Source organism: Drosophila hydei, unplaced genomic scaffold, assembly GCF_003285905.1.
Source record: "Drosophila hydei strain 15085-1641.00,03,60 unplaced genomic scaffold, DhydRS2 tig00000001-arrow-pilon, whole genome shotgun sequence".
NCBI lineage: Eukaryota > Metazoa > Arthropoda > Insecta > Diptera > Drosophilidae > Drosophila > Drosophila hydei.
The window spans coordinates 11,106,111-11,128,381 of record NW_022045643.1 but is presented as its reverse complement, the minus strand read 5'-3'; the positions used below and the strand labels follow the sequence as shown (position 1 = coordinate 11,128,381).

The 22,271-nt window shown below is 39.8% G+C and overlaps 8 protein-coding genes across 8 annotated transcripts; 3 read left to right on the top strand and 5 right to left on the bottom strand.

Moving 5' to 3' along the window:
- Positions 1-877: 877 nt before the first annotated feature.
- LOC111592784 (vacuole membrane protein 1) lies at positions 878-2,629 on the bottom strand. Its single transcript, XM_023305187.2, has one exon. It carries the CDS (start codon positions 2,556-2,558, stop codon positions 1,266-1,268), a length of 1,293 nt encoding a protein of 430 aa, XP_023160955.1. The 5' UTR covers positions 2,559-2,629; the 3' UTR covers positions 878-1,265.
- Positions 2,630-2,844: 215 nt separating this feature from the next.
- Positions 2,845-6,474, bottom strand: LOC111592789. The gene is made up of 9 exons (XM_023305196.2): positions 6,277-6,474; positions 5,663-6,225; positions 5,484-5,607; positions 5,179-5,405; positions 4,576-5,125; positions 4,155-4,512; positions 3,672-4,090; positions 3,232-3,608; positions 2,845-3,170 (listed from the first exon to the last, which is right to left on the bottom strand). Exons 1-9 carry the CDS (start codon positions 6,316-6,318, stop codon positions 2,948-2,950), a joined length of 2,883 nt encoding a protein of 960 aa, XP_023160964.2. The 5' UTR covers positions 6,319-6,474; the 3' UTR covers positions 2,845-2,947.
- Positions 6,475-7,778: 1,304 nt separating this feature from the next.
- LOC111592793 (mitochondrial uncoupling protein Bmcp) lies at positions 7,779-9,757 on the bottom strand. The gene is made up of 5 exons (XM_023305200.2): positions 9,565-9,757; positions 9,299-9,446; positions 8,542-8,958; positions 8,424-8,484; positions 7,779-8,364 (listed from the first exon to the last, which is right to left on the bottom strand). The coding sequence occupies exons 1-5, from the start codon at positions 9,629-9,631 to the stop codon at positions 8,140-8,142; spliced, it is 918 nt and encodes a 305-aa protein (XP_023160968.1). The 5' UTR covers positions 9,632-9,757; the 3' UTR covers positions 7,779-8,139.
- Positions 9,758-10,075: 318 nt separating this feature from the next.
- Positions 10,076-11,551, top strand: LOC111592800. Its single transcript, XM_023305207.2, has 3 exons — positions 10,076-10,430; positions 10,487-11,184; positions 11,246-11,551. The coding sequence occupies exons 1-3, from the start codon at positions 10,262-10,264 to the stop codon at positions 11,435-11,437; spliced, it is 1,059 nt and encodes a 352-aa protein (XP_023160975.1). The 5' UTR covers positions 10,076-10,261; the 3' UTR covers positions 11,438-11,551.
- A 5,040-nt stretch (positions 11,552-16,591) lies between these two features.
- Positions 16,592-18,843, top strand: LOC111592799. Its single transcript, XM_023305206.2, has 2 exons — positions 16,592-16,854; positions 18,312-18,843. Exons 1-2 carry the CDS (start codon positions 16,755-16,757, stop codon positions 18,566-18,568), a joined length of 357 nt encoding a protein of 118 aa, XP_023160974.2. The 5' UTR covers positions 16,592-16,754; the 3' UTR covers positions 18,569-18,843.
- Positions 18,844-19,585: 742 nt separating this feature from the next.
- Positions 19,586-20,462, top strand: LOC111592775. The gene is made up of 2 exons (XM_023305179.2): positions 19,586-19,890; positions 20,011-20,462. The coding sequence occupies exons 1-2, from the start codon at positions 19,833-19,835 to the stop codon at positions 20,439-20,441; spliced, it is 489 nt and encodes a 162-aa protein (XP_023160947.2). The 5' UTR covers positions 19,586-19,832; the 3' UTR covers positions 20,442-20,462.
- A 78-nt stretch (positions 20,463-20,540) lies between these two features.
- Positions 20,541-21,773, bottom strand: LOC111592774 (dimethyladenosine transferase 1, mitochondrial). The gene is made up of 2 exons (XM_023305178.2): positions 21,692-21,773; positions 20,541-21,635 (listed from the first exon to the last, which is right to left on the bottom strand). The coding sequence occupies exon 2, from the start codon at positions 21,633-21,635 to the stop codon at positions 20,646-20,648; it is 990 nt and encodes a 329-aa protein (XP_023160946.1). The 5' UTR covers positions 21,692-21,773; the 3' UTR covers positions 20,541-20,645.
- LOC111592776 (cytochrome c oxidase assembly factor 3, mitochondrial) lies at positions 21,709-22,218 on the bottom strand. The gene is made up of 2 exons (XM_023305180.2): positions 22,157-22,218; positions 21,709-22,099 (listed from the first exon to the last, which is right to left on the bottom strand). Exon 2 carries the CDS (start codon positions 22,060-22,062, stop codon positions 21,796-21,798), a length of 267 nt encoding a protein of 88 aa, XP_023160948.1. The 5' UTR covers positions 22,063-22,099; positions 22,157-22,218; the 3' UTR covers positions 21,709-21,795.
- Between the last annotated feature and the right edge of the window lie 53 nt (positions 22,219-22,271).

The following is a 22,271-nucleotide window of genomic DNA, read 5'->3' as shown; positions in this document are numbered from 1 at the left end:
CTCTCTCTCTCTATATATATATCTATATATATAAATATATATATACATATATATATATATATATTGAAAAGACTTTGCCGCAAATAGTTAAACTTTACGTCTGTTTGCATGTATGTATATGTATGTATGTATTTAGCTATTAAAACTCTATAATAAAAGCTCCCAAAAAGTACTCTTTGTCATCTGAAATAGCTAAAAACTGATTGAAACTAAGAAATTCAATTATTCATTTGATGGAAATGTTCTCTAATCCTTATGATTTCGACTCATATTAAATAAACTGTGTTCTAATTACTCTCATGCATCAAACCATGAGCACTCGTATATCGTAAACTGTATATCGTAAATCGTTTATCGTATGTCGTATATGATATTGTATACCGAATGTCATATATCGTATATCGTAGACCATATATCGTATATTGTCTAACGTATATGTTATATCGAGTACCGAATATCGTATATCGAATATCGAATATCGCTTATCGTATACAATTGAATTGATTTGTTTTGAAGCATGTTAAGAGATGAGAGCCGAGCTAAGCACGACCAGTTCGACTAATAACGAATCAACGGATCCGCAAGCGCAACTAAATAGGGTATAATACGATAAGGCCATGCATATAAGAAGATTGTAGTTGAATATGTTAGACGCAATTTAGATGTAGTCAGTCGTAGGCGTAGGCGTAGGCGTAGAAGTGTGTGCATATGGGTTTTTATACCGAAAGATAGTACCATTTGAATGTACTTTTTGTAAGTATGGTTTTTATATCAGTAAGCGCAGAAAACGCCAGAAATCTCAATACATTATAGACTCGCGCTATACATACATATATGCGAATCTACATACGGTCAGTCAGTCAGTCAAGTCAGTCATGTGCATAATTAGTTAAAATCGAATATCATATTTTGTATGCATCAGAGAGAGTCGAAAACTAAATGAAACTCAAATAATATAACAAATAAAAATTAACGCATTAAGTTAATGCTTGGCTTTGTGTTAAATCGCTGTTGAATGTAAATGTACAATGGATATTATAATATGATGGCATTGAATTACATTTCAAAAACAATAGAAATCCCAATGCAAAACAGAACTAATGATAATGAAATAAACGATACAACAAATTTCAATTGAATGTTTTATTTGGATCCAACTTCAATTCCTGATAGGCGACCAGCTTCCATCCGCATAATAAGTTCCGAAATTCCCAAAATATATAGCATGCGAAAGACTTTCTAGAGTTGAGGTGTATATGATTGGTCTAGCCGTTGATTTCCGCTATACTTTCGTCAATTTTAGGCAAAGCTTTGAGTGTCGCCTCTAAGGGATCATCTTTCTGAGCTAACTCAACGTGTGCATCGACTCTCTCCATCTTCTCCAGCTGCAGTCGCTTGCAACGCCTTTGTGCTAGGGCATTCAGCACCGAGATCACAAAGTAGACAACAATGAGAAATGCCAGCAGCTGTAAGAGATGCGCCACGAGAGCGAAGCCAGTGAACGAAGTCGCGTTGTCGCGATTGTCGTGCGTCTTGTGGTGCATGCGCTGCTTGGTGGAGGTCAGCAGGTTATGGAGGGGTGCCTGGACTTTGGAGCCGATGTAGGGCACCTGACCAAGTGCCTTGACCAGAACACCGATCAAGTCCTCGCTAAAGGCCACAATGACTAGCAGTTGTTGTATGTTGGACTTGAAAACCGCCTTGCCGATCAGCGTGGCCACAAAGAACTTCCAGAAGGGCACCAGAAAATGGCCACAGGCAACTCCAGCCAAATCGAAGAGTGGATTTGGCACGCTAGCGCATAACAGAATTCCAAAGAAACCGATGCGCAGCACAACGCGCTCCACGAGAAGTTTGCTTTTATCAAATAAATTAAGACGTTGCGACTGTTCCCCCTTCTCCGATTGCTGCTCAGTCTGCTCTGGCTCCTCCGATTGACACTCCTGCAGAAGAGACTTGCCGGAGAGACGTGCCGCCCTGGCCATAAAGTAAGGCGGCAGCTCACCCAGTGCAGTGCCCACGCCCCAGAACATGGTCTCGGCTCGCACCTTTGACAAGATCTCCCAGGTGTTGGGCAACTTACGTATATATGGCTCCTTTGGACATATCTTTTGATCCGGATACGGCGGCGCAGGAAAGTCTAATGTGTGACATTCGTAAGCAGCCAATGTAACACCAGCTAGATGAGGTCCCAGATACAGCAGAAAGGTGTGCAGCCCGGTCCCAAAGCCCACCGAGGACAGCAGGCCCAAGCCCATCCAGTAAACGATAAAGCCGATATTATGCCGACAGACCTCCAAATAAGATGAATGTGGTCCTGGAATATTATAGATAATCAATAAGACTAGCAGGCTGCACAAGAATCGCCGGTCCAAGAGACGGGATCCAAGCCCACTCAACATGCCAAACAGCTCTAAGATGCTGTATTTCAGCGTTTTTAATGGTTGCCTCCAAACCACCAAAGACTTGCGCTCCAGACATTCCGCTTCACGGACTGCATCGTTCATCGTAGAGCCAGCTAAGCAAGCTTCAGCATTGGAAGACATCCTTCTTCTCATCTCAATAAAAATATGAAAACAAATGTTTTATAATATTGTTGTGAATTCTTTCGAACGACTCGTGGAATTTGTATTGAAATATATGACAAATACATATGAATTGCTTCGAATCCTATGCTCGAATGTCTTATATACATTTTTTGTTTTATTTATTTATGTAGTATAACAAAAACGTAAACAAAATAAATATTTTATGCACAGGAACAAGGAAACAAATCTCCAGTTTATTGAAGTTATCAATGGATAATAATAAACATATAAAATATATATACAATAAACATATAACTTATTAAGTATATAAGTCGAATTAATTTTGAATATCAAATGACACTTAACATTGAAACTGATTATAAATATAATATATTTGTTTCTTTACTGTCAACAGTTAGTTACTGCAGTGAGAAGTCCAATTTCCGTGCACTATCTAATGAGTAATTAAACGCTTTTGCCTGCCACAAAGCCATGGGACCCGGAGGTTGAGGTTTTAAGCTGGTCTTAGCAACATCCACGCAAGAGTGTTTGTAAGCGCTAATCTGCGTAATAAATTTATCAAGTTCTCTTTTATCGGCATCAGTCTTAACATTTGCCTGCAGGCTGCTAAGCAATCGAGCGCTGTGTACAAAAATACAATTGAATTAAGCATGTGATAACACTGGGTTTACGGATGACGTACATATTCATAAAGTGGGCTTCCTCAAGGCGCAGTCTATTCACCAACAAAAGCAAATGACGCAAGGGAAAAAGATTATTACGTGAGGTTGTAACTTCGGATTCTGTACGAAGCGCAGCCAACCTATTCACAAGTAGCTCCAGAGAGGCATTGAATACGTGTAATCTTAACAGCCACGCATCTTTCGCACTTGCATTCACCTCCACAAGACGCATATGGGCAGCTAGTGCAACTGAGAAGCGATTCTTATTGCGACACGCATTGAAAGTGTGCAACTGAATGACAGATAGGTTATGAGCGTATGTGACAATATGTCTCTTTATAAGCACCACTATAAGCTCTTCCAGTTCGCGGGTTATACAAACAGGTGTTGTGTGAATCTGCAAATGAGAAAACGGTTTAAAAACTTTAACGATTTGCATTGACGCGAAATCTGCTCTCACAATTTTGTACTGCAATAGAGGTTTCCATATGCGATTTGTAGGCAAAACAATTAGCTCATTTTCATGCAACTGACGAAAGAGTGAGTGCATCTCCTTCACGTAGCTTAAAACTAGCGTATCACTGCGTGTGTTCAGAGCCGTCGTTACATCTGAGAGTCGCGCCGACAACGTATCATAGGTGAGTGCATTCAATATCAGATTATTTGGTAAGCCCAAGTGCAGCGCAGCAATGGCACAAAACAGAGATTTCGTCTGTGGCATATTCTGTGGTAAAATGGACAGCTTGCGTACACAGTCGTCGCGCAATATCTCAGCCAGCTGCAAAGACCTTGCTAGGTGCTCGTGCGCATCCTCCAGATCCTTACGCTCATAATGCAGCACTATAAACATTAACGCCAAGCACTCGTAACCATAAAGAGCTGCAAAGTTATTCGAAAAGCTAATTAATTAATTATATAACTATTTATTATTACATTTACATACCCAAATGTTCATTGGCTACTGTTTCACGCAACATCTGGCTAGCTAGTGTTTCGTACATATCGCATACCTGATGGCCGCGCAGCTTGTTCTGTTTGATCATAGCATAAATACTTCGTAAGCACGTGCCATATTCTTGTAGCAGTTCCATCTGAGCGCTCTCCTGTTGGCGGCCCATCATGTTCATAGATATATCAGCGTATCTGTCTTGCAAAGTTAGCGCCGCAGTTACAAGTACTTGTTCATTCCCTGTCACTTCTACAGATTGACATAATTTTACAAAGAGAATTGCGAATTCAGCCTCGCTTAGTGTATCATCGTTCAGGAATATGTTCAAGCAATGTCTCTCCAATACGCTTAGCTTTGAAAGCAAATGGTTAGTTTATAATCTATTTATGCCGTAAAGAAAGTCCAAATAACTTACTTTCGATTTGTGTTCTACCAGAGCAGCAAAGTCTACTGCGCTGTAGATGCCATAGATTACGGCACGAGTCTCCGTATTCCGCGCAGAGTGCTTAACGAGCTTTGGCCAATGATGTAGAAGCTTGTGCACCTGCTGCCGTGCAACCTCCATTTCCTCATATTCCTCGCTGTAAATCTCAAACAGAGCGCATGTGGCATGTGCAGTAAAAAGGAGAAGCTCGTTACGTACATTCCCTGCATTGAGCAGATTCATATAGTATTTAAAGTACTGTAGAGCCGGAAAGTGGTACATCAGCTTCTGTAGATAAACTTTTATGAGCGACATGAACTTCTCATGGCTTGAAAATTTCCCTGCACTACTCTGGGTCTTTACAAACGTTTCCAGTATATGACCAAATATCTCCTGCTTCGAGTACTGGCGCTCTGCCAAGGTTACATAAAGCTCGGCTGCTGATGAGCACACCGAAAGCGAAGCATTTGGCACTTCAAGCAAAACCAACAAAATTTGTTCCAAAAAACGAAGCGTGAAAATATCTGTGCTGACCAAGTGGCTAAACACATTAAATTAATATTTGTGTTTACAAATTAAGATTAATCAAACTACCGTTGTAACGTCTGCAAATAGTGAAGCGTTGCTAGCAACAAGGAATTGCAGTTTTTCACTTTGAGCATATCAAATTGAACAGCAAGATATTTGTCCGTGATCAGCTCATTGGTAATCAAGCGCAAGATAAGATTACCCGAAGCATCGCAATGCTTGCTTTCAGCGAAGTAGTCAAGCAACGATTCCAAAAACTGGTAGGTCCGAATGAATGTCTGCTTGTCAGACATCTGAAATGGAAATAGTAAATATTTAAATTTAGATATGATTGTTAAGAATATTTAATATTTTAAATTATAGAACATTACCTCGCAAATAAATACCCAGTAGATAAATCTTACAGCCGACTTTGTTGTCCCACAGAAGAGCTGAAAGTGTTCTTTAAACATACCCAGCATAGATGGCAGTATAAGCTGGCAGCTCTCCTTGAAGCTGCAAGAATAATGGAATTAGGACAATAGATCTAACAGTCAACCATCAAACTTACAATATGCCGTAGCGTACCAGCACTGTAAGACAAAGGCAATTCTCTTCAAGCAGCTTAAACTTTTGTCCATATTCAGGCAGCAGCTTCACCAGGCCTTGCAATATGCAGAAAGACATTCTGGCCAGGGGTTCACATAGAAACCGCACGATATCCTTCTGTTGTAATTTAGCAGTTATACTTCGCACCACAAAAGCCCAAACGTCCACCACACGCAAATAACAAAGCACAGGATTTGTTATGTCGTAGAATTCGCCACCCAACCTCGAATCTGGCCTATCTTGTGCAACTGTGCTCTCACAAACTGCCAACGATATCGGTAGTTGGTTAAAAAATAACTCCACGTTTTTCAGTACAAAGGGCACAGCATTAAAGATGTAATTTAAGTTATCCGCGCTATACGGATGATCATATGTGCGTTGGAATGCCTCGACGCTGACGTTAAACTGTAAGCCCAGCGCTCTGAAGCATTGGCCGACAAAGTTATGCGACACTTTACCTAACCAATTCTTTGGATTTTTTGCTACAGCCTGCATAAAGGCGTATATATACTCCGATGTTGCATACTGAAACACATATAACTCAATAATTTTATAATCCTTGAAGTATCAACTTACATCTACACTAGCGCCCGTCGACAAAGCAGTCAAGAAATCCATTTTAGATGTATTGCGATATCTATTTCTCTTCTTACAAAACAATAAATAGCAAACACAACTGTGGAGCGGCTTTGCTGAATGTCCGTTAGCTTGACTAATGGCGGCCAAATGTCGATAAGCAATTAAAATCGAAATTTCCCGATAGTCGATAATCTGTTGGTATATATCGCAAAGAAGGTAGAAAAAAATACTGCAACAGTTACAAGATTGGCTAATTGTTTTTTTATAAACTTTTTATGTACAAGAAATTTCATTTGCTACTATATTTGCTTCTATGTATTTACAGCATTAATCATTTCATTTTTTAAGTTAAAGAAAATCAAATCTGAATTAGGCCCATTCTCATGCCATTGTGGTAGAAAAAGCTATTTTTATATCAAGTTTCGGTAACAAGGATATTCTTTCGGGCTTACAGCTGTAGATGCGTGTGTGTACGCATGTATTCAAATCTAGCCTCAATGCTAGAAATAATTCAAAGGTGAATATACATATACACATAACTGAAGCTCAATTCAACAGGACCATCGAAATAGAGATGACAAAGAATATAATTGAATACGTTAATAGACTTTGAAAATGGACAGCTTAACTTCAAATTTGCCGGTTGACATAACGATAGTCTTGCAAATAGAAGCAAAACATGACTTAGACAGGTTATGAATTGGGGGCGTGGCATATGGAAAGTACTCTATGGCCAAAGCCCCAAAATGTAGACTAGGATTAGCCCACTGGGATATGGCAAATCGGAGAAACCCATATATTCTACAGTTTTCAGTCAACAGCTTAAACTTTAACGGTCAAGTTATGTTAACTGTTATGGAACTGGCAGCGCGTAGACCGTAAATGAGTATGCAGTCTTACTTATTTGATTCGGTTCAATCCCACCATATTTACTTATTTTTCACACAATCCCAATTCCCGAAATCACACAGCCACGTATTTCATAACATATATATCAGAATATATTTATTTCAGAAATGTATTTTATACGCAATAGTTAGTCGTTAGGATATTGACCGATATAAATCGCATTCTCATACATAATGTATTTTCTATAGCTTTTATCCTAATATTACATACAAGTCATTTTATTTTTAAGACTCCGCAATTATTCAACATTTTGTTTCACAGCTAACCCATTGAAATACTATATGTATTATGAGATTTCCGTTAAGCTGTTTAATGTTTAGCTTATAGTATATATATATCGTCCTTTGTTCTAACGAATATGCTATATATATCTCTAGATTTACATATTTACAGCAACGATTTGAATGAAGTGCAAGCTCCAGAATAAATGAAATGATTGTTTAAATACAATTTCCAACTAAGCTTGTTACTGACAGCCAAATCAAGAGCTAAATTAGACTAATTGTTGTCACATTTTCTTTGTAAGACTAAGAATAATAAGTTTCTAAATGCGTTTAACCAAATGCAATTTACTTATTGTTATTGACAATGACATCGATGTTGATATTGAGATGAGAACAGGACATGCAAGAAATTGAAAAGCATTTAAGGACTAGAGAATGCATATAGCTTAAACAAAAGCTTCATTAAAATGCGATTTTAAATACTTTAAATGCGCATCTTCGTTTAAAAAAATTATGTCAATTTTCGTTACTTTTGTTCTACGTAAACTCAGTGGTCAAAGTGGATTCCCTTTTCGGCTTTTAGATAATCGGTATGCAACAGGCACTTCAGTGACTACTCCCTGGCTTGATTTCATTTCCATTATGTTTTCCTATTATAAAAAATATGTTTTTGGTCTCTATGCTAAATACATCTTGTACTTGATGTCTGTCGATCTTCGATGGGATGCTAATGTTTCTTTAGTTGCTCGTACGTGATGAAAAAGATGATGTTCCAGGGTCCCATTCGCACCCAAGTAGGTATGAAGCCCTTATATAAAGCGAAAAGTCCTTCGTTACGAATCGTTTGCACAGCACAGTCCAAGCTTCCGTTGTAAAGTTTCGGCGGAGCTGCGGATGCAGTGGCCATGCCACCATTCAGCATTGTCACATGCCTCTGATTCATGAGGCGTGTCTAAAAAGCAAGAGTACATTTTGAACTTCTGTGATACCTGCGATGCCTGTCCTACTTACCCGAATGACATCAATTGGAGTCGAGGCAACAGCGCTTCCCAAGCTAGCAATAAAGCTTGAACTAAAAATGAGAATTGTTAGCCTTAAATCTGTTTAGCTAATTTAAAATTTGTCTTACATAAAATGATTCGCTACGTGATCACCGAAAGCGCTCATCAGCTGCAGTTTGCAGAAGTCATAAACCGGCAGCTCGACAGATGCAATAACCACTGCTCTCTGCGCTGTTGGCCCGACGCCTCGCCACAGTCCACGCATGCCTTCAAATTTGTAGATCTCCTGGAAGCAGCCGAACAGGCCCAGTTTATCGGTGCCCTTGCCGTGCACCTGCATGCGCACCTTAAGCACATCGGTGGGATTTGCTATAGCAGATGAGATAGCGCCTGCTCCCGCCGCACAAATTATGTTGCTCCAAACACGTTCGCTGCCGTCGCTATGCGTCAGCAACCCACGTTCATTGGCCAGCTTCTTCAGCGTGTAATAGCTGCCAAATTTGATAGTGCCATATGTGGCTTGCCTCAGCACGGCGGGCCAAATGCTGCAAGACAACAGAGTTGGTTAGATTAGCTGATATCTGACTATCACAAAATCATAGACATACATACATATATACGTAAATAGTTTAAAAAACAAAGTCTAAGGGGTTACTGCTATGCTTATCAAGCTAGCAGGGCCAAAGTTTCGTGTGATGAATACTTGACGGATTATAACACGAGACGTTTTATTTTTAGTTTAGTTTACAGCGAGACACTCGTTATCAATACGTTCTTTCATACACACTCACACACACACACACACAGATGCATGGCATCAAGTGTGCAATTTGCACGTTATTGGGTCACTTAAATGCATTTGACAACTATCGCAGTTAGTCTTACCCAGAATATAATGCTCGCAGTCCCTCCTCCCTTGATATTTTAACAAATGCATCGGTCATACCACGGTAACGCATTTGCGAAAAGCTTTCATCGAACTTCTGTCCTTGAATTTGAAGACGGGTCTTTGTTGTGTCAATTGGAAACGTGCCTACATAAAAATAAACAGTGCGTGCACATGAGATCAATGTTTGTTTACACTTATTTAGGTTCTCTCTTTTTGTGCCATAGCAGCCATAAATCACAATTTATCGCCACTATTTATTTACCGAATTCGGCTGTTATGGATGCTAGACCGCCATAAACAAACGGCCGCCAGTCCTTGACTTCAGCCATGGGCACAGCAGCAATTGCACCGGTTGCAATTCTTCGGTGACGGCTCGTTAGATTGACAAAAATAATAAAATATCACGCAACAAACATGCCGTATTTGCGGAAAATTACACCGTGTTCTGATAGATTATCGATTATTTTTCCGATACTATCGATGGCTCAACAGTGTGTGCTGCGATAACCCCTTATCGATATTTATAATTTTACACACTACAACACAATTTTTGATTAAAAGTTGTAGCGGGAAAATTTCAAAATGAAACACAACGGTTCTTTTACATAGCATAGCATATAATGATATTATAACACAAATTATTGTGTTTTTCTTTTATATAGTTATTATTACTAAATAATGAGCTGATTGTGAGGATGGCTTATAAAATTTAATTTTGTTAGAGACGAATCAAACGATTTTGTTCAGAGTTGTATAATTCCTAGTGTTGTTCTTTCGAAGCAGAACTTCAAAATTGCATTACATATATACAAACATGTCTATGTGTGAATACAGCAGTCTGGGGATCTGGTAACTCACCCGATAAGAAAGTGCAATCGATTTTCTAGTTTAGTTGTATTCGGAGTGTTCTTTTTCCGGCGAATAACCGTTTTCTGAGAGTCTTTTGTCTAAGCAAAATAATGATTTTTGAGCATGCAATTGACAAAGTTATTGAAAAGCTAAGCTTTTCAGACCAGGATTATCAGACCTGCATCAGTGATGTGAAGCAGATAGTGGATGCATTGGATGCGGCTTCCAAAAAGAAGACAACATATTTGAGCGACATTTTCACCGAGCTGGGAAGCACTGGTATGCAGTAAACGCATTGTATAACATGACTATTATATAAGTTAACTCTGTTGCAGTGACATTTATGAAAGGAAACGCCATTGATTCAATGCCCGACTTTAATTACTTTCTGCCCTTCAAGATGCCTCTAAAAATGAAGCCAATCTTTCATTATCAGAATCGGAAAAACTTACTGCGTCTCAAGAGTAAGGAGAAGCATGTCCTTGTGGAAGGTGGCTTCGTCTCGGCCGAATATTTCCACGTCCTAATCAGCAAACACGTGAAGAGCATAATCGATGACCTGAAGACAATCGAGTGCGCTGGCAGAGTTTATCAATTGTCCTGGCATATTCGTAAGATGGGCAATCAGATCTTTGGGCACAACATTAAGGCACTCCAAGTGAATGAGGAGGAGCCGGAGCCGATTGAAATCACATTTGATTTTGTTCCCGTCTTCAAATTTCTAATCTACGAGACGCCTCTGCCCAACAACGTGGCCGACAATGTGGAGGGTGCTCGCTATTGGATAATCTGTAGTGCCTTTATACAGGATGAGATATCAGTATTTTCTAAGGTCACCCCGTTCTGGCAGATGCTGAAGCCTGGTCAGAAAGACAAAGCCAGAAACACGGTTCGTTTGATTAAGGCTATAGCCAGAAAGCATATGGAGGAGCATTTTCTCGAGGTTTGCAGTGCCAAAAGCGAAATCTTTTGGCGTATTCAGGAGCTAGGAACAGCCTATGACAACTATACGCAAATAGCTTTGTTCATGGATGTGAGTGGACACGTAAATATCTATTGATCCTTTCATAATATTTAATCATCCTGCTCCTCAGATATATGCTCGTATCATTAATAATATTATTACCAAGTTCAGCCCGATTTTGAATCTGTCAAAGACTTTTAAGTTTCTGAAGCCATTCGACGATGTTCTGAAGCTCAACGAGTTTCTGAAGACACTTCAATGGAATGGAGACTTCAACCTCAATGAAATGTTCGCAATGTTTGGCCTGCCCGCAGAAATATGATTGTTGCAATTTTTTTATGCTGATAACTTAATTTCTGTTTTTATGTATGAGTAGATGGGTTCGGTGCCGTAAACAAATTAGAAATCAAAACAAACTGCGTCGTGCATTCGGATTTGACATGTAAATTTTGTTATATCACAACAAATAAAATGCAATTTGAAAACAAAACAAAAATGGGAATTCCTAAGACTCGTCTGATCTGCACAAATCTGGGTTCTCTGGCCTTAGCCTTGTGCCACAAATTTGGTTTTCTCGAGCTCTGTTTAGTTAACAAATCTGACTAATTAAAATTGTATTTTTTATGCAGAAATTGTTATTGTAGCTTATACTTATTTATGTATATGTTTTTATGTTTGTATAAATTTTGGTTTATCCACGTCACTCATTTAAAATTCAATCGCTAGCCGGATCGTGAAAGTCGCCTGCGTCATTGTGGCGACGGCAAAGACGACGACGACGGCGTCAGAAAGTCGCCGGCATTTTGGACTAGTTCGACTATGCTTATTAGACAGGCGAGCGGGATGAAGATGCTGGCTGCTCTGCTGTCGCTTGGGTTAAACCCGAATTGAGATACACGATTCGAGCGGAGACTGTGACTAGCCAAAAACAAAGAATTTGGCGAACTAATAATTGATTGGCTCAATATTATGTGCCTTAAATATAATTTAATTTTCATTAGTTTACAGTTAATTTAGATTATAATATCTCAAGCGTCTATCATCCAATTCGTCAGCCGCTAAGTGATTTTTGCCAGTGGAGCGTTCAGGTTCTAAAACGCAACGCGTGGGACGGGACACAGCCATACGCAAACAGAGTCACACACACAAGCTATTAGCCATTGTGTACGAAATAAATTAACAAATTAACTCGACCGCGTTATGCAAATTTGGCAGGGGTTCCATTTCAGATTTGCAAAGTTTTCAAATTGGCGACACCGCTTTAAGTCCTTTAGTATTTTATGATGGGAGCTTTATGAATAAAATCCTATTTAATCGAAGAAAAGTACCTTATGTATCGATAACGGTGATTACACTCCTCTCTTATCCGCATCCAACGGTAAAATTAATTTCTTAATATTACAGAAATTCGACTAATAGCATCTATGAACAATTCATCGCACATAGAAGCATCTTCAAACAATACCTCGAACATGCCAGCATCCTCAAACAGTTTTTCTAAGAATAAATCGTCGGCTTTAGCAGCATCTATGAATATCTCAGTACTTTCCCCAGGGCTCTCCAACGCGTTGCTTCTGTCAGGGCTCTTCAACACACTGCTTCTGTCAGGGCTCTTCAACGCATTGCCTCTGTCAGCATCTGGGCACTCATTGCTTCTGCCGTAATCCACATGTTTGTCGAGATCATAATCTATGCATGACTCCTCGTTGTGGCTCTTTGAATAATTGTTTCTTTGCTTTTCTAAGATCGGCAGGATGTCGTCTGGGTGGGTGCTTGCAAAATAATAACCATTATGTTCCTCAACAAGGCCGAGACGCGACGCAATATCTAAAAGCATTTTAAGCTTAGTCCTGAAAGCTGATGGATTGGCAATGCCAATTTTGTAATACTGGACTAGGCTATTCACCGAAACTGGTTCGTTGATTTTCTTCAAGCACTGAACCAGCTGCTTGATGATAATAGTAAGCGGTTGATTGGCCATTAATTAAATTATTTTTTATTATTTATAATTATATAAAATTTGAAAAAAACACGTACGATAAAACTGAAATAAAATTATGTGTTTGATTTCAACTGTATTTAAAATCTCAAACATTTTTAGTCAAGCTTTCAGTCATAATTCGGTACGAAAGAACTAGATTTAATCTTCACATTCTGTTCGATAACACAGACGACGCCAGAACTAGTTCAAGTTGCAATGGAAGTTGCATCTCCAAAAATCAATTACTTGCAGCTGAAATTGCATTAATGGAATTGTTTAGACACAAGAACTAGTTCAGATTCTAATTAAACTTGCATATCTAGAAAATAAGAAGATTTCTTAGATTGTATAGCCCCAAGATATATGTACACCTTATATAGATATGTATACACCAACTAAAGATGAATTAATAATATTACTATGTCAGAAAATAAGAATAATATTAACGAAAACAAAAAATGCCAAATTCGCAGAATTTATCGTGGCGACTCCGAGACGGAGCTCGCGTCAAAAATTCCTGCATAATTAGACAAAAATCGCAGTAAATATGCTGCGTTCACATTTCGACCGGGAAATAGATTCAATAATACGTCTGTGGACCGGTCTGGACAGTAGCGACGTCGGCGACGTGTAATAAAATCCTCACGCTCCATCAAGCGATTAGCACATGGCAGAGGCTGGAGCCTAACACTAAGACAGCAATAGAGACGGAGATGAAGATGGAGACTCAAACGGGGCTAGCAACTGCGGCGGCGACGACGTTGGCTACGGCGACTGATAAACAAAACCACTCAAAATCACTTGATGGATTATTGTCAATTTCTTTGGCGCCAGACTTTTAGCTTCTATTCGCATGATTTTTGTATGCGGATTTCGTAGCTCGGGATTTTTCGCTAAACAACAAGTTAAATATGCAAATTGGAGCTAGGTTTATTAATGAACTCTGCAACGAAATGACTAAAGAAATTTCTTTCCCTATCTTTCGGCTCCGATACAATTCTGGGGAATACCAAATAAAAATGTTGATCTCCATACATCCAACCAATAAAAAAAATATATATGTATATATAAATAACGATTCAAAAGCCAGGTAAAAACTGTAAATCGGATCTTTTAAGCTTTCATTGTTTTTTTATTTGTTTCAATTTGAGAATAAGATATTTACAGTGAGACTGCAGTGCCATATAGAGATCTAATAAGAATGTTGAAATCTAGTTGTACAGTACTTTAACACTTTAACTATAAATAAATAGAGGGCCATGCGACCGCAGAAAGACAACATGATTGAGCTGAAGGATTTAAGCCTTCATCATTATCTTGTCTCTATGTCGCCTCTCCCGACTATATATATATATATATATAAATATATACATGTCTATGACTATCCTGAGACTGCAATGCTTTTACAATTTAATTTTTAAGGAATTCCTATTAATATATTTCTTTTTTATGTAAACACTATAAATATTTTTTTATTGGCCCAACCTCATATGGAGGCTAGACTCTGTTTAAAGACATTTCATCAGTGTAGGGCATATGTATATATGTATATATATATATAGCTTGTTTCTCATTGTACCCAGCGCACGTCCAATGAAATTAATCAGTAATTAATTGTTCACAAATCGTTTAGTAAACACGATGCTATTGGGTGGGGGAGAGGCTGTGGAGAGCACCTAAAAACTTGCTACTGTATGCGGCGCAGACTGTGTTTTATTAAACAATTTGTTGCTAATTATGCGTCACGTCAAAACAAAAAGCTAAACTTTATAAATATTTATCGATTTGTGTTTATTTAATTTCGTATTTTTATCGCTTTTCGTATTTGTTTTTGTTTTGTTCTGTTTTTTGTTTTCTTTTAGTTACAATGCCAGGTTGGCAGATTGGCCGATTGGCAGAGCGAGCACGTAGTCCAAAAATGAGCAATAACATTAATACGAATCAACAATAAATCAGCTATAAAACGGCTGCTCCGAGTGGAATTTTTAGCATAGTCGTCGGTCGCCCAGTTGCCCCGAGCGTCTCGTCCGTCGTCCGGTCATAATTAATAAATTCCAGCGTGCGCCGCCAAAATGAATTTGCCGGGCCAAGGCAATGTCAAAAACCAACGGCAACGGCAACGGCAACGGCGACGGCAAACACAACCAAACAAACACAAGCACAACAAATTGACGTCACACGGTCGTCGCTGTTGGAATCGCCTGTCGTAGTTGTTGCTTGTTGCAAGTGTGACATGCGTATCGGGGCTGGGAACGGGTTAAACGGGTATTCAGGGCCCCAGAGATACAAACAAGTGAGAAGCCCCAAGCAACAAAACAGAATGAAGCATCAAAAAAATGCCAAACAAATAATCAAAAACAATTCTCAAGTCGAACAGTCCAATAGGATTACGACCTATGCTCAGCTGTCCAATTCGTTTACATCTGCTAAATGAATAGAATAGCTTTGCAATCCAATTGGATGATAATTCTCCAATTTAAGTTATGTAAGTGTGGCGTGTAGTATAAGATATAAGAAGCTGCTTGCCTTTGCTGAGTATATATTAAGAATGACGGGCAATGCCGGACACAGATAATAGGTATTTAAACTCTGGTATGCAGCAAAGAGGGAAAAAACAGAAGACAACAGGCGACTAGTTTCCATTAAGCGGTACGCCTCCTGACGGCAAACGGCGTCAACTTGGCGTCAGTCGAATGGGATAATAAGCACTGGAAGACTATGTTTCTGCTTCAAGGCGGGTTCATCAAGCCCTGTCAGGACCAATTAAAACACACTCATATGCGTATGTATACATTTATATGTGTGTATGTATGCAGCTTCGTCATTATGCATACATGTGCACGTGAATATAGATGTGTGCACATATATAACAATAATAAACATATCAAATCAAACTGTTGTCGATGATTAAACAATAAGAAACTCATTTCTGATTCGATCAGATTGCCATTAATGGAAAGCGGCAGACTGCGCGAATGATTGCGAGCATTCCAAAACGCCTCCAAGCTGCTTCGTCCGCCTACCACGATCAGGCGGATTTAGATGAAACCACCGGCGAGCCGTTGCCATTTCTAGCAATCGAACAATTAATTATACAAACTAAAAATAATGCAAAACAATGGAGATCAAAGCATGATGCTCAGAAGCGTGGGCGAGCCATAGAAGAAAAACAAGAATGGCGGCCGAGACAGTTCGAGTCAAATGGAGAAAAAGCATTTCGCCGGCAAGGCGAATACTTTGTAACGTACACACACACATGCATAGATATACATGTATATATGCAAACTGCAGAGATTTATGGTGCGCGTTAGGCTCGGAATAACCCAAGACGCAAAAATGTGAGGCGAAAAAACTAAAAGAAAAAAGCGAAGCAAGCAAACAACGCAATCAAAAAGAAAACATGTGCTTTGCGAGCCCCCTCCGCACAAAAGAGTGAGAGCGAGCGTGAGAGTGTGTGTGTGAGAGCGTATTCGCTTAAATATGAGCGTCACTGGCCGCTATAGCTTCAGTTGCTCACTGACAAGTGCCCAGTGCAAAGCTTTACGCGCATTGTGAACAAAACCAAGTGGAAAAATAAACAATTGTACAATCAATTGCAAGCTAAACAAAACCATATATTATTTATTAAATATATACACGCACAAATATCAAACTCAATATGTACGCGGAAAAAGTTTGTGTCGCATTCGCGTTCATCGCCTGTCTCGTCTGCATTGCTGAAGCGGCTGTCTACACGCAGCCCGCTTTGCTTCATCCTGGTTAGTATTTCTCTCCAAATCTCCAATCTCCAATTAAACTCTAGCTCCTATGCTTAGCACTTCAAGGCAGGCTAAATTCAAGTAAAGCATTTTTTGTTCATTAAGAAAAATCGATAAGAAAAAAATCTTAATTGCAATTTTTGAAAATTAGCAAATTGAAATTGATATATACGTCATTGGCAAGCGCATAATTAAGTTTTTAATTAAATTTTTATTATATTTTTTTTTGTCATAAACGACCTTTGTCAACAATAACAATAAAAATAGTGAATAAAGCTAAAAGCAGTTGGTTGTATAAAAGATTGATTTATTGTTCAGGTTGAGCAAAGTTTTAATTTGTTGTATTACAGCGAGCTTTTAGCTCTTTTCACTTCATTAATTGAAGCTGTTTAGAAGTCGTGTCAAATGTTTTTACTTACATTTATTCATTTGTTGTTGCTTTTTCGTTTTTATTATTATTTTTGTAAATTTTGTTTTGCTTTTTCTTTATTGTTGTTTTGCTCAAATTTTTCGATTTATTTTTGTATTTGTTGACGTCAACATTTAAAAAGAAGAAAAAATAGAAAAGCAAAGCAAAACATAAAAAGTGAAAAAAAAAACTGATATATCATAATAAACAGCGCAAAACAGTCGCCAAATTAGCAACAACAACAACAGCTACAAAATTTGTTATTTGTCGTGCTTCTTTCTTTTGCTACAAATTTTTCAGTTTATTTTTTTTTTTTGGGTTTTTTCGCATCTACCAAAAATTAGCATAAGAAATGTGCTGATTTTTAATTGTTATTGTTGTTGTTGAGGGTTTATTAACAAATCTGAGGCGCTAATTTGCATAGCTATGCGGATTTGTGTTACAAAAATGTCGCCAAATGTCTTGATGAAATATTTTATCTCGATTTATTCGTCTGCTTTTTCGCTTCTTTTTTACTTTTGGTGAAGGTCGTCCAACTGCTGACCGGGTTTTCGGTTTAGATATATAAAAATAGGCGATGAGTTCACAGCGAATTTCTTTTATACTCGCAAATCCAGCACATCGAGTGGGAAAAAAAAAGAAAATAATTCAAAACGAATCTGCGAAACTCTTTGAGATCGCGACCCAAAATGGCCAATGGACGTGAAGCATCATTAATCAAAGTCGGCTGTAGCCAACGGCCAATTGTTATAAATAATAAAAGCGAGGCTGTCAATTGTTCGCAAGTACCGAGAGAGCTGAGCTCGTGACTGGCAAGTTCGTTGCTTAAGTCTTTTGATTTTGCTGTGCCGAAAATAAATTTGAAAGCAAATTCTCATGCACATATGTGGCTCATAGATATTAATAGCCATACACACATACATATATATGTGTATGTATATGTATGTAGATAGTTTTTGCATAGCTATAGCTGTCTTCCTTGTAATAAAGCACGACTTACAGCAACAACTTCCGCTTTAACCGATTCTCATTCTTCTGGCACTTACAGCTCACCCCGGCAAATGCTACGACAAGCTGACCAGACGCTCGATGCTGCCCGACAAGGAGTACAAGCCGAAGGGCATCTGCGCCGCCATGACGTGCGACATTGAGGCGCGTCAGATCAATATCGAGACCTGTCCCTACATCGAGATGCCCGGCTGCGAGGAGCTGCCCAGCGACCTCAACTGGAGCTTCCCCAAATGCTGTCCGCAGTTCAAGTGCGTCGACTTCAAGACCGGCAAGGAATTCGTCGTCTCCGTTTAAGTGCCCCACACAGCAGTGGAGCGCAACTCTCAACAACGGGCAAGGGGAGAAAGCAGGGAGCGGGCCTGTACCTAAAACGTGATTTTACATAAAATGTATTCGTAGTTCTCTAGTTATTCCGACTGTGTGTATGAGTGGGCTAGTTCATAAGTCAGTTTGTTTGTTTGTTTGTTTGTGTCGAGTGAATGTTCCCATTAAGCAGCCGTAATTTATTTATTATTCTAATTGTACATACATCTGTGTCTGATTTGTATCTCTACTCTACTCATGTTTCATGTGTGAACAACAACATAAATTATACTATAATTAATATTTTACTCTCTTGTTTTTGACCTCATCAAAAACTTTTGTATGCGATATTTGCAAATGTGAATAGCTGTATAAATTGTTTAGTTCGTAATATCTATATATAAAATATAAAGAAAAACAATAACATAAATATTTAAAAGCTGTTGTTTATTTGAAATCGGTCCATATCTGGTTGTCCGCTCAATGTTATGTGATCTCTGCCCATTGTACTTCGAGAGCATTTCGTCATTTCCATATTTGAACATCGTTCACTGGTCTTACGCGTCGTGCTTCGCTTTTTTGGACTTTGTCAACAGACCGCAGCAGCAGCAGCCGCAGACGCACCAGTCGAAACCGTTCGTTCAATTAGCAGTGCCGACGCCGCCTCGATTTTGCCGGCTGATTCATCTTGGCTTTTTCATTTGGCAAACATCGCACATTCCACCATAAAAAAATTACTCCAAAAGCGATCACCAAATACGAGCAAAAGTTTATTGGACCCCCTTGCGGTACCTGATTTGCATACATCATTTGCAGAGCTAAAAATACACATGACTTTTGGCAGGAAACACAAAATATATATGTCTTTCGGAAATGCTTTGTAAGCTAAGCGAATAGACAGTTCATTAGACAAGCAGAGATGTGTGAGTCAGAGTCTAAAATGACTAGCGAAACATGTCAACAGGCAGCACGCACGCTGATAATGCCATTTTTGTCTACTTTAAACTAGGTGGGGTTGACTTTCACAAATATCAAGTTTTGAAAATTGGCGCCCAATATATGCACACGTTTGCCAACACTAAATATGAAACGGTTATGCACAAGAAGTGGTGGTGGCTGGCGATAACACAGCAGTCGATTAGTTAGACACATGTCATCGTTAACTTAGTTTGGGCGTTGTTTTCTTCGTAAAAGTGTAATTGTTTGTTATTTATTACTATTCTATTAAAACATTTCGTTAAGTTATTAATAAGCAATGCAAGCACAAGCCTCGCTTACTGTGTTGCTGCTAACAGCAGCATTTATACATGAAGGTAAGTCACACAAATATCCATCAAGCTGAGCAGTAGAAGAAGAAGAACAAACACTTCGTAAACATTTTCGAAGTGTGAATCTATAATAGATACATCCACTAATTGATGATTCGTTAACAGGTGCCGCCATTTGGTGTTATCGCTGCACCTCTGCAACGCCCGGCTGTGCCGACAATTTCAACTGGCGCGGCATCGGTTTTCTGGGCGAGCAGTGTCCGGAGAGCAACGACATCTGCGTTAAGGTGACGGAGCGTCGCGGAGCTAAGGAAACAATAACTAGAGATTGTCTTAGCGCTCTCAACTTTCGCACCGACATTCCCGCTGATAAGTACGAGGGCTGTCGCCCGGCCGCCAAGGATGTGCGCCTGGCCCACTACGTCAATCACACGATTAAGGAGCACGACGTGAAGCGCGACTTCTTCACGGACACAACGTTCTGCTTCTGCTTCCTCGACCATCGCTGCAATGGCGCTGGCAGCTTGCAGACTTCAGCAATGGCAGGCGCAGCTGCTCTCCTGATGCTGCTCGTCGGCACATTCCACTTCCACTGAATAGTACTAAACAAAGTACCTAAGTGCCTTAGCATCATAACGACAGTTCAATTTTAAGCTCGAATCTCGTTTAGCCACAACATTCCGTCCACTAAAACTTTTTGTACAATGCTTACAATTTTTACGTAGTCTCTATTTACCGATCTACTTATGCAATACAATTTTTACAATATACACATAAGTAAAGTCTATGAAGTCGTTCAGTTAACTCAGTGGCTGCTTGGGTGCCCGATAATCGTAGTTTGCCACCTCAGGATGTGCGACCAGATGCTCCGCGTAGGCGTCAGCCAGTCGCAGGCATTCGGCCACAGACAACTCGAAGGGTCGCAACGTATCTTGGACATCGGCCCGCTGGAACAGCACTTGTGTTGTCTCCTCTCGGCCTTCCGGAGGCAGCAGCGTGCTGTAGCCACGACGACAATATTTCTGACGCATGCTGAAGATGTGACGCATGACACGTTCCACGAGGGGAAATGGCAGCTCCGTCTTGGGTCTCTTTAGAGGAATAACTTTAACGACACCAACGTCCACCTGTGGCTTGGGTACAAACGCTTTGCCTGGTATTATGAACTTGAGCACTGGTTCCGTCCAAATTTGTGACATAATCGAGAGACGGCAGCGTTGTTCGCTGCCCACTTGAGCGCACATACGTTCGGCCACCTCCTTCTGGAAGGTGAGCGTCATGCAGGTGTCATTTCTTCTAAATGCACCGCGTCTCTCAGACAAATCCTCATACCAGTTGATGAGCAGGCGTGTGGAGATGGCAAATGGCAAATTTCCTATAAGATGCAAGCGCTGCGTGGTGTCTGGCACATGCCGTTCGATGTTAAAGCGCAGAATGTCCTCGTGATAGATCTCCACTTCCATATCCAATGGGCGTGCGCATTCGCGCAGCAGCTGCAGGGTTTCGGTAAAACGAGCATCCTTTTCGACAAGCAGCAGACGCTGTGGCTGGCGACGCAGAATAGAACGCGTTATGCCGCCGGGCCCCGGACCAACTTCCAATACAATGTCATTTTGATCTATGCGACCGGCAGACTTAACAATCTTGTCCGTCAGTCGCTCGTCCATGAGAAAGTTCTGACTGAGCTGCTTCATGGCCTGCAGCTTGTATAGCTTCACCAAATCTCGGATGGTGGGCAGCGGTGGCAAGCGCATGCCACTGCTGAGGATGCGCGCTGAGGCTTGAGACATCTGCAAACAGAACAGAAATGAGCCCAAGCAATCGCTTAAGATAATAAAGTACTTACAGTGATATTAGTTACGCAACGATTTTAGGATAGTGTAAAATTGAATGAAAAACAAGAGCTTAAAAACTAACTACGTGATAAGAAGTAACAAGTGCGGATCGAATTTAGTTGGTGTTCACTTTCTTGGGCTCCTCGAAGTCGTCGAGGAACTTCTCTTGCTGCACCGAGAATATGGAGTACCCGTAAATAGCTAGCACTGAAAAGCCAAGCGCTCCGGCTGTTAGCAAATTATTGCGTCGCACACGTTTTAATTTCTGGACACGATCCAAGTTCTGCTCCTCGATGAGTTTCATGAACTGCAGTTGTGCTCTGTCTAGTTTGGGTGCGGTTTCTCCGTACTTGATTTTGGGTCCTTGTTCCGATGCCGACATTATTGCTCAAATCGGGTTTAATTGTTTATTACTTTGCCTGACAGGGACTTTTCTATTTAGATTACAATTTTTCGGCAAAAATTATGAAACTCACATGAATTAGTGGTGTGCGAAAGCATTGATAAATACTTATCGCATACTCCATATAAAAAATCGACGTAATCGATAGCTCGTATCGATGTTGCTAACACAATGCTTAGCAACAATTG